The sequence below is a fragment of the Empidonax traillii genome, unplaced genomic scaffold, assembly GCF_003031625.1.
Source record: "Empidonax traillii isolate 1590-97213 ecotype Southwest subspecies unplaced genomic scaffold, ASM303162v1 scaffold267:size678996, whole genome shotgun sequence".
NCBI classification, from domain to species: domain Eukaryota; kingdom Metazoa; phylum Chordata; class Aves; order Passeriformes; family Tyrannidae; genus Empidonax; species Empidonax traillii.
Genome location: NW_020955460.1, coordinates 256,506 through 267,505, shown reverse-complemented (window position 1 = coordinate 267,505; position 11,000 = coordinate 256,506). Strand labels below are relative to the sequence as shown.

Here is an 11,000-nt window from a genome sequence, read left to right as displayed (position 1 = left end):
CGTGGGTCCCTTCCAACTCATCATATCATTCTGTGACCTGAGCAGGCTGGGGACTGCTGGGACTCAGGGCTAGAGTGCTCCAGCATCCAGCACAGATCTGAGACACAGGAGGGTTTCACTGCACCGTGACAATTCACACTGCACTGACACTGTGGCCTTCTGTGTCCCCCCAGTCCTCTCCCCAGCCAAGGAGCTGTGCTCTAGATGGGGAAATATTCCCAGTGGCTTTGTTTTTTCCCCTCAGGTCTGTGACTTGGTAGCAATGACATCAGCTGCTCCGGTGGGATCTCCCACTGGCTCCCCACACACGTGCACAGTGCCAGGTGGGCACCAAGCATCCCTGGGCACAGAGACTGGCAGAGACCCAGGGCTTGTGCACGCTCAACCAAGAGCTGCTGTCCCTGGGTCAGGGTGGGAAAAGCTGCGAGGGGAGAAGTTCATCACTTATACCTGCAAGGAATGCGCTCCAGGAAAGCCTGAACTCAACCCAAACTCTCTTCCCCTTGGTCCCTCTCCAGAACCAGTGGGCTGACCATGCCCTTATCCTTGAACCCTGTGCTGGCGTGGGCATGGCTGTGCCAGGCCCTGCCGTGACACAGGCATCTCCGGGGGTCCAGGCATGGCTTCTGAACAGGTTGTGACAGAGCCACGGTCCTGCAAAGGTGAACGGGAGCCCCAGGGCCAGGCTGTGTTTGTTTATCCTGGTGATGGAGCTCACAACAGCGAAACAAAAGGTCAGACCCTGTTGCCCTGGGAGATGGTTTTTGAAGATGCCTCCCGTCCTGCTGGGGCTCTGATGGAGCGGCCGCGGTGCTTGTCATGTCAAGTTATTTTTGTAATTTTGGCTGGTAATAGGTCTGAAGCAGCTTCCCAGGCACTGTGAGCTTTGGGATCTGATAAAGGACCAGAAGGGCCCTAAACACATGGAAAGAGGAGCACCCAGTCCCGGGGCTTTGGAGGGAGATCCCCATTCCACAGCTCCTGCAGTGCCATCCCAACCTGCTTCCTGAGCCCCAAAGGCCAGGCACTTGCAGCCCCTCCAAACATCCCAAAGGTGGCTGAGTTTGATCCAAACCTCACTTTTTTGGAGCTCCTGGTGGTCAAGTGGTTAAGGCGCGGCGCTGTCAACGCCGAGACCCGGGTTCGGTTCCCTGTCGGGGCCACTCCCCGGGCAGATGGAGCTCGTTAGCCCTGTAAGGCAATCCATCTACATCCTGAGGACCTCGCTGCCACCGTCCAAGCGTGCTTGGCCCTGGCAGATGAACCTCAGGATTAAAGGGTGGGCTCAGTTCCGCGCACACTGTGTCTCACCTAAAAAATCCAATGCGCAGGCTGGAAGGTGGAAAGACCTTCCTCAGTTCTTCGTTCGCGAAGACTGGCCATTACAAAAAAAATTACTTACCTTTGGCCCATCTGAGTACTGGATAGACACAAACTTCCTCACACCTTGGCCAGGTTTAAGGTGGGTGGTTTGAGCTCACTGCCGGCAAAGCACGGGATGGAGCACAGACAGGAAGCACTGCCAGGGAGGGAGAGCAGGTTCTGAGCAGCCCCTTGCAGGCTACTCTTGGCTAACTCTGCTTTTAGTGCTGCCCCTCTTTGTTGGAGCTGAACTGATAAACGCGACCATCAACTCCAAACACAGATTTGCCCGGCGGGGGGTGCCTGGTTTGAGCAGCGTGGAGATGGAGAGGGGGGCTGTGCTAGGATTCCTGGCTGACCTGCCTCTTCCTAGAGCTCCTCCATCACTGCACCTCAAAGCCTGACGTGGCAAAATCCCCCAATCTCCTTTTTGCAAGTGGGGAGACTGAGGCACAGACCCGCACAGGGCCCAGGCTGGAGCACAGGGGGAGGTAGCGCTGCAGCCATGAGACCAGGCAGGAGCCCTGATTCACAGTGAGGGCGTCCCTGTCCCACCCCAGAAGCTGCCAAGGGTGAGGTGCAGCAAATCAGCCCCTCTGCCTCCCCTTAAAAGCCCCAAATCACCCCTGCAGCTGGGCACCTCGGAGCACAGACCGATCCTGTGGGAAAGGCACCTTGTCTCTGGCAGGACACCAGCAGGGAATAAAAAAACTGCGTGGATCAGCCCTTGTCTCGCTGCTTCTGGTTGTCAGCACCGGCAGTTCTTGTGTTTACCCAGACCCGAGGGCAATCGCCCGTCACTAACAACACAATATCCCCGAGTGTCGGGAGCCCGGCAGGACGGCTCCCGCTCCGGAGGCAGCAGGACAGAGCCCGTGGGAGGAGCAGGACGGAGCCGGTGGGAGGGCAGCACTGCCAGGGAAGGACAGGCAGCCCCCCAGACAGCAGGACGGAGGTACAAGGTCTGTTGAGCTGGGCTCGTGGTCATCGTCCTGAGTTGTGCGGGGGACAGGTCAGAGACCTCTTCCCGGGCGTGGACCCCTGAATGAGCAGCTCAGGCTTGGCTCAGGACACACCATCCAGGGTCTGAGGGCAGCTTTGGGTGCCCAGCACCCGGGAGGGGATGTGGATGCTCCAGGTGAGGGGGGTGTGGTGTCTGGCATAGCAGCTCCCTGGTGGTGGCTCAGTTTCCCCATCAGTACCATGCAGTGGTTTGGATTTTGGACTCTGTCCAGCTCTGAAGGAGGACCCCGACATGCAGTTCTGGGTGGGGACGGAGGGCTCCTTTCCACCAAGCAGGTCTCTGCTGCTGGAGACAAAGCACAACCACTTTGGGGAGGAAACAGTTGTTCCCAGGCCCCAAACCCAGCAGAAATTGGATTCCATCTGTATTCACACTCGTCCCCACCATCGTGCATTTGTGTTTGGTAGCTCTGCAAGTATTCAGGGGATGGGGTTTAGATAACTGTGGGATTTGCACATGGAAAGGATTATTTGGCAGAGTATGCCTTAGCTTCCTTCAGCTGAGGTTTGGGGCAGCACAGAGCACATGATCCAGGCAATCATGGGACATGGGGCAATAAAAGTGGAGTGATGGCTTGCAAACAACTCAAAATAGCCAAGTGTGCCCATTATAATACTAATTATAATCACATTTGAAGCAAAGTGAACTTCTGCCTCCCCAGAAGCTTTAATGAGGCCACATTTCCCTTGCCAGCTGCTGGCTGTGTGCTACAAGCTGTGCTCCAGCCAGGCCCTGGGAACACAAAACAGAGCTGGTCTCCCAGCCCTGTGTGTGCAGGGCTAGGAGATGGATTTGATGATCCATGTGAGTCCCTTCCAATTCAGAATATTCTGTGGATCTGTGAATCTATTTGGATGAGGAGAGAGTGCCCTTAGCAAAGAGATGTGCTGGCCACATGTAACATCTGACCCACATGGGAGTTAAGGAATACTCATCCTCAGCGTCCTGAGTGTTATCACAGACTGAGCATGGTTTGGAGAGATGAGGCTCACAGAAAATAGGGTTAAGAGGTGTTAAAGGCCTGAGGGAAGCTATTAATCTGAGGAACCACAGAGGTGGAGATGCCATTCAGTGTGCTCACACATGGCTCACCTTTACACAGAAATCCTCAGGCCACATCTGACACCAGCTGAGCTGTCGTTGGAGCCAGTGGACCTTTCTGGCTGTTCCTCCAGCTGCAGATCCAGCTTGGTGGCTCTTTCATTTTCATGCCAATGTCCTTGTTTGTCTTTATGTCCTGAGCACATATTTAGCTGGCACTACAGTGATGTGGTCTCTCTAGCACTGAAGTTAATCCAGACCAGTGCCTACACCTTGACCCTGGGTAGGCAGCAAACACCTCAATGTATCCCCAGGGATGGCAGCAGGCAGGGACAGTCATGGTCCTACTGCTTCCCCCAAATAGGGACGAGATTTGTCATGGACTACACACTGGAGACCAGCCAGCTAAAGGAGAAGCTGCTGAAAACCATCTACAGCCTCCAGCTGAAGTCATTTACCACTCTCCAGACAGCCAGCCCACTGCTGAGCAGCCAGCCTGGCGTGGGCATGGTGACACAGCACCAAGTCCACCAGCTGGCAGATAAGGCCAAAAGTCTGTGTGGAGATCTGGACAACATCAAGAACCTCCTCCATTATTGCCAGGACAACCTGGTCCGGCAGATCCCCAACCCCACCGGCAGCCAATATGGGGGTGTCCGTGGAATCCACTGCTCCCTAGATGGCTCCATCTACCTGACAGCCGAGAATGCTCCCTGGGTCCACATCCTGTCCAGCACAGGCCACACACTGCAGGCCCTGCCCTGCCAGCAAAAGGAGAAGGGCACTTTCTTGCCAGAAGATGTGACTGTGACTCGGACGGGAATGGTGGCTGTGGCCGACATGGTGAATGAAGCCATCTGGGCCTTCAACCCTCACACCAGCCTCTCCAAGAGGGAATGGATAAAGATCAGAAAGGTTGGCTCCCCCAGGGGCATTGGAGTCGACTCCATGGGCAAGATCTTGGTGGTAGACTATGCCCAAGGCCAAGTGCACAGCTTTGCTCTGGACCACGCCTTCAGGACACTCAACGTCCACTCCGTCCCTGACCTGCAGGGGCCTCGCTACGTCAGCCCAGCGCCCAGCGGGGGCTTTGTGGTGAGCGAGGAGTGTGGGGATGTCAAGGTCTTCACGAGCAGCCACAAGCTGCTCTGCTCCCTCAGCAGCAAATACGGACACCAGTTTGGCAACCCCGCTGGGGTGTGTGTGGATAGGGATGGCAGCATCCTGGTGGCAGACGAGCAGCGCCGGACAGTCCACCTGTTCCCACAGCACGGGGCTCCTGTGTGCCTGGTGTCCACGGGGCTGCGGAGGCCTGTGGGCATGGCTTGCTCCTCCTTCGGGCACCTCTTGGTGGCAGACGCGGGGGAGAACTGTGTCAAAGTCTTTAAGTACTGCGTGAGACCCCCTTACAATCCCACCAACCCTGGGGCACCGTGTGGTCACCCCAACCGAACACCCGGGAGGGGAGGGAGGATGGCTCCACTGCAGCCCCGCTGAGCTGTGGGTCTGGTGGTGGCTGTGAGCTCCATCTCATTCACACAGAATCATATCATAGAATCATGGAATGTTTTGAGTTGGAAGAGGTCTTAAAGCTCATCTCGTTCCAATCCCTCTGACATGGGAAGGGACACCTTCCACTAGACCAGGTTACTCCAAGTTCCATCCAACCTGGCCTTGAACGCTTCCAAGGATGCAGAGCATTGCCCCAGACCTGACCTTCTGATGGCCCCTAACTTCTCTAGATGGCAGAAGCAAGGACTAGACCAACTCTGGAGTAGCTAAACCAGCACCAGAATAGCCAAAGAATGACCAAGCTACTCAGAACTGGCCACGAGTTGGTGCCTTGGCAAATTTACCACCACACCCTCGAATCCTTGTGTGTTTTTGCAAAGCTAATATGAATATTTTTCTTCCCCACACACTGTTTTGATGTGCCATGGTTCCACCTTCCTGATGCCAGAGTATGACCAGGGTGGTAAGGCCAGAGTTGGCAGCCATGGCCTATTAGAGAATCATGGAATGGTTTGGTTTGGGAGATACCTTAAAGCCCATCTCATTCTTCCCCCTGCCACGGGCAGGGACACCTTCCACTAGACCAGGTTGCTCCAAGCCCTGTCCAGCCTGGCATGGCTGAGATAACTGGTCTGTACTAACTCATCCCCAGGATATTAGGAGAAGTTTTGGAATCACAGAATGGCACTCTGGATCTGTGGCAGACTTCAGGAGAAGGGTAGAATGAAGGGAACTCCTTCTGTGCTGCATTCCTGACCTCTACAGGGAAGCAACAACCACTGCACAGAGTAAATTCCACATGGGAAAGTGGAACTGCTCACACTGCCCCTGACCCGGGGCTGGGGCTGCCGGGCTGGGCTGCCTGTTATCCATGTGGAGGAGGCTCGGAGCCACTGCCCTTATCGGCTGAGGCCAGGGAGAGGTGGGCAGGGTGTGGTGGCACAGGGGAAGGTGGGCAGGGTGTGGTGGCACAGGGAAGGGCGTTTTCCTCTCCCCTCTGCAGCCCTCAGTGTGGGCATGGTGCTGAACGGCTCCCTGGCCTCTGCTGATGTCCAAGACCTGAGTCCAGTCACCACCTCTCACCCCAAACGATCCCTGGAGAGGGCCTTGCTCCTTCCTGGCCTTGGAACAAGCACTGAAGATGATGGATACCCCATGGTGCCCTCCCAGACCCCTCTCCCTGTAGAATGAGGCAGCCCCAGAGCGAACCCAGCGATAGGGAAGGGCCTGTCTGTGTGGTCTGCAGGTACAAGGATGAGCCTGTCCCTCCCCAGGGAGCTGAGCTCTCGGAAAACCAAAGCTTCCCCCACCTTATTTCCAATTCTGTGACACTTAACCACAAAAATAAACACCCAAAACCTCTTCTCTAGCTCACCCCCACCTCCTCACCTGCTCCATGTGGGACCTCCTCACATTGCCCAGAGTCTTCCCAAACTCGCTGGCCCCAACCCACCAGTGGGACACATGAGGGAAGCTCCCGGGCACCCATCTGCACCCATGGGCCTCTGGCAGGCCAGGGGGCTGTGGAGGTGGGAGGGATGGGAGTCAAGAGGTCCTGTCAGGACAGGTGAGCCCCTGGCTTGTAGGAGTGGGGGATAAAAGGGTCCCATAGGGATGGACAAGTCCCTGGCCTTTGGGATGAGGGACAACTGGGTTCTTGAGGAAAGGTGAGTCCTTGGACTTTGGGGATGAGGGTGAATGGGGTCCTGCTTGGCAAGACAAGTCCCTGGCCCTTAGGGATGGAAGACAAGGGGGTCCCGTGAGGACAGACAAACCTCTGGCCTCTGGGGACTTGGGACAACACAGTCCTGTGTGGACAGGCGAGAGTCCCTGGACTTTGGGGGATGGTGGACATCAGGGTCCCACATTAGAAAGGCAAGTTCGTCGCCTGTGGGATGGGGAAAACAGGATCCCATGAGGACAGGAGAGCCCTGTGGCATGGGGGACAGTGGGGTCCTGTGAAGACAGGAGAGTCCCTGGACTTTTGGAACAGAGGACAATGGGGTCCTGTAAAGACAGGTGAGCCTCTGGCTTGTAGGAATGGGGGACAGTTGGGTTCCATGAGGACGGCCGAGCCCCCGGCCCGTGAGGATGAAGGACAACAGGGTCTGGTGAGGACAGGTGAGTCCCTTGGCCTTGGGATGGGGGGCAGTGGGGTCCCACGGGGACACGCGAGCCCCTGGCCCCGCTCCAGGGGAGGACGGGCACAGGGACTGTCCTTATCGCCCGTCCCAGGCGGCCCCGCCGCTCCCCGGCCGGGCAAAGGCGCCGTGAGGAGCGCGGGGAGCGGCGGGGCCGGGCCGGGCCCTCCCAGCGGGCACAGGGAGAGGAGCCGGCACAGCCGAGCCCTCACGGCCCTCACGGCCCTCACGGGGAGCGGGCACAGCCGGGCCCCGAGCGCCTCGGAACGCGGGCTGCGGGCGGCGGCGGCGGCCGGGCCCTCCCGGCGGGGCTCTCCCGTCTCCGGGCAACGCGGGCGGAAGCGGCGGCGCCGGGCGGGCGGTAGGAACGGAGCGGAGCGGGGCGGGCCCGGCCGGGCCGGGGGCTGTGCGGGGACCGGGGGGAGCCAGGACAGACACTGAGGGGCTGGAGCGTGTGCGGGGAAGGGAACGGAGCTGGGAAGGGGCTGGAGCAGCAGGAGCAGCTGAGGGAGCTGGGGGGGCTCAGCCTGGAGAAAAGGAGGCTCAGGGGGGACCTTCTGGCTCTGCAACTCCCTGACAGGAGGGGGGAGCCGGGGCAGGGGGGTCGGGTTTTGCTCCCCGGGAATAAGGGACAGGAGGAGAGGAAACGGCCTCAAGCTGCGCCAGGAGATGTTTATATTGGGTACTGGGGAAATTTCTTCATGGAAAGGGCTGTCCAGCCATGTCACAGCTACCAAGGGCAGTGGTGGAGTCCCCATCCCTGGAGGGGTTTAAAAGCCGTGTGGATGTGGCACTTGGGGACATGGGTCAGTGGTGGCCTTGGCATTGCCAGGGGGATGGTTGAACTCGATGATCTTGGAGGGCTTTTTCAACCTTTACGATTATATGATTCTGTATCTCCTGGCCTGCTGTCCCTCAGCCCCCTGGAAGGACCTTGGAGTGCTCAGGTGTGGGTTTGACCCAGAGTCAGACCCCCTGGCTCTGCTGGTGGCCACAGGACGGCTCCTGTGGTTGCGCCTGCACCACATCCCACTGTTCACCTTTGCTGTTCTGACAAAAGTTATGAAATTAGTTCATCCTGGGGCCCTGTCTTCATTTTTTGGTCACCTTGCACATTTTAAGTGATGTCCATTTTTGCTGATGCTCTGTGGCATCTCAGGGAAAAGGCTGGGGGTTTCCAGCAGGAATGGGTGGATCTGGAAGATTTTAGGCATTTTATGAACAGGGACTAAGCACATTGTAGGATTTTTCTGCTAAAATGAGCAGCAGTGAAAAAAAAATTGACTGTGATGACACTTAAGAGGTGAACTTTATATTTCAGTCTGTTGAAATGAATGAGGTGGGACACACAGCCAGTCGTGGATTTGGGAATACAAGCCCCAGTAACATAAGAATAGTTGATCAGTTGGTTTTCAGCTATCGAGATATTTTGTACAGCCTGAAAATCGTATCAGAATCTTCTCTGCAGCAGCCAAAGGGCAGATGATGTGCTTAGGCATGATTTGACCTGAGCTATAGCCAGAGTAGTTGGGTGCATAAAATGATATTAATTTAACAAGTTGGGGAAGGTGTAAGAGGAAAAACTCCCAAAATAAAGAAGATAAGTGTTTCTGTTCCATGAGAAGTTTTCCCAGATGACTGTGGCTATCTTTTAAAAAAAATACTCAGTTAAAAGTAAATGTTTGTATTGAGAGTCAGTTGACAGTTCCTCTTCCAAATGTCTAATGGATGGACAAAGCCTTAAGGTCAGCTGTGCAGAGATACTGGAAGTCTCTTGTAGGGATACACTCAAACACCTCTGACATCTCTTGAGGGAAAAGAACAATTAAAAAATCAACTTTAAAAACGTACCTCTCCGATATTACTGATATAAATACTGAAAACCCCCTTCAAGTACTTATTCTTTTATTTTTTTTATTTTTTCTTTCAAAAATGGAGCTCAATTTCAGTTTTTAGAGTATTCAGCTATTGGCAACTTCACTTACAAGGTTCTGGTACTGTGATATAACCAGAATGTTATCACTAGCTATATTTATATTATTTTAAGTAATGTCTGAGCATATGTGTATGTACATTCCTGACACATTCAATCTGTTGTTTTGCCTTTCAGACCCCCTCTATTTACATAATTTATTTCCTTTTTCCTGGGAATATGTCTGTGGGTCTTAGGGGAAAAGAATTAACATCCTTTTCCAAATCTAAAGCAAAACCTCATCTCACCTGACAATGTTTCCTTAACAACCTGAGTTAAGCAAGGAGGCATGAGAGGTGGTGAAGGGAGCACTGGTTTGGCCAGTATTCCTGGACAAACCAGGGATACCGAAGGGAAGGGAGGCAAAATATAGGGGACAGGTTTTATTTCAAACTATTTTAAGGATTAATCTAATTAATTGTGTCTGTTTCACCACTTCTGGATAGGACATGTGTCCTTTGATGTCCTCCAGAAAAATAACACCAAAAATACCTGACTCTTTCCTTAGAAGACATTCCCTATATTTCCAGAGGAGTGAAAAATAAGCTTGTAAGTCTTGTTTTTCAGTCCATTTGGGTGTGGCAGTCGTGAGGCTGTGGTGAAAGATGCCATTTCTCAGTTGTGCTGCAGGTCTCTGTGCTGCCCACGCCCGGTGTGCTGTGCCCCGACTGCCTCGGGGCGTCACAGCTGCCACTTCTGCCCTCCCTGACAGAGCTCTCTGCTTCCCTCCCCTTCTGCTGGAGGCTTGAAATCCTTTGGGAAAGCACACAGTAGTTGAGGTTCTGTCATTTGCCCAGAGAAGCTGTGGCTGCTCCATCTCTGGAAGTGTCCAAGGCCGGGTTGGCCGGGGCTTGGAGCAACCTGGGCTGGTGGAAGGTGTCCCTGCCCATGGCAGGGGTGGAATGAGATGGGCTTTAAATTCCCTTCCAACCCGACCATTCCATGATTCTATGATTCTTCTGAGACCCTGCTTCCTCACAGACTCCAGGTCTCCAAGGTTATCCCTCTGTGGCCCCCAGCTCTCACCAGGGGCTGGAGGGTCTGTGGGGCAACAAGGGACGGTGCTGGGTGCCCTCAGCACCTGCCAACACTGTGCTTCCAGCACCACGCTCCAACAAAATCCCTCAGGAGCACCCCTGTGTCTGCTTGAGGGAAGTTTTGTGGGTGCTTTGGAGTTTTGCAGTAAAAGGGAAAATTCAGTCCAAGGAAGAACAGCATTACTCCTTGCAAAGGCAGCAGCTGTGGTGCTTTCCCTGTCTGAGGACCGTGCTGTGCACCAAGGGAACCTCACCTTGTTGCTCAAGGAGCTGAGAACTCCCACATTTCCAACTGGTGTACTGGGGCTGTGGGACCAGAGGAGTCACAGAATCCCAGAATGGTAAGTTTGGAAGGGATCCTAAAGCCCATCTCATTCCACCCCCTGCCATCGGCAGGGACACCTTCCACCAGCCCAGGTTGCCCCAAGCCTTGTCCAACCTGGCCTTGGACACTTCGAGGGATTAACCTGCTCTGAGTTTTAACTCCAGAGGTTAATCACTCTCCTTTGCTGCTCCCCATCCCTCCACACCCAAGTAGCAAATTCCCAGGTGCTGTGATTTACTGGCTCAGTTGTCCTGCATTAACAGAGAGGAAAACAAAGCCATCAGGGCCTTCCCTGCGCATCCTCTGCCCGTGTTATAAATACCCTCTATGTTCCCTTTCCGACTGACTGGGTCCCTGCAGAGGAGGCAGCCTCGGGGCCCTGCGGAGTTTTCACATCCCTAACAAAGCGCTGAAGGACGGGAAAGGACAGCGGGTGCCGGGTGCGACTGTTCTGCGCCAGCGCCCCCCTTACTGCAATTACAGCTCTGTTAGAAACCTCCACCTTATTTAAAGAGACACTGTCAACTGCCTCAAAGCCCCCTTTGGGAAGAGTCTCCCAAAGCCACTGAGATGTGTTCTTAATGAT

The 11,000-nt window shown here is 54.9% G+C and overlaps 2 protein-coding genes across 5 annotated transcripts in view; both read left to right on the top strand.

Moving 5' to 3' along the window:
* Positions 1-4,370: 4,370 nt before the first annotated feature.
* Positions 4,371-6,130, top strand: NHLRC4 (NHL repeat containing 4). The gene is made up of 2 exons (XM_027889624.1): positions 4,371-4,865; positions 5,943-6,130. Exons 1-2 carry the CDS (start codon positions 4,376-4,378, stop codon positions 6,128-6,130), a joined length of 678 nt encoding a protein of 225 aa, XP_027745425.1. The 5' UTR covers positions 4,371-4,375.
* A 1,273-nt stretch (positions 6,131-7,403) lies between these two features.
* The window catches only part of PIGQ (phosphatidylinositol glycan anchor biosynthesis class Q), a 58,504-nt gene continuing 54,907 nt past the window's right edge, over positions 7,404-11,000 (top strand). For all 4 annotated transcript variants that reach the window (XM_027889628.1, XM_027889629.1, XM_027889627.1 and 1 more), the window contains exon 1: positions 7,404-7,441. The gene's annotated coding sequence lies outside the window, so the exon portion shown is untranslated. The remainder of the gene's footprint in view (positions 7,442-11,000) is intronic.

Excerpts from the sequence above, each read along its gene's own strand:
- NHLRC4 (XM_027889624.1), top strand. The coding sequence starts at position 4,376 with ATGGGCAAGATCTTGGTGGTAGACTATGCCCAAGGCCAAGTGCACAGC. Across the intron at positions 4,866-5,942 it reads CAACCCTGGGGCACCGTGTG|CCCTCAGTGTGGGCATGGTG; the intron begins GTCACCCCAACC and ends TCCCCTCTGCAG.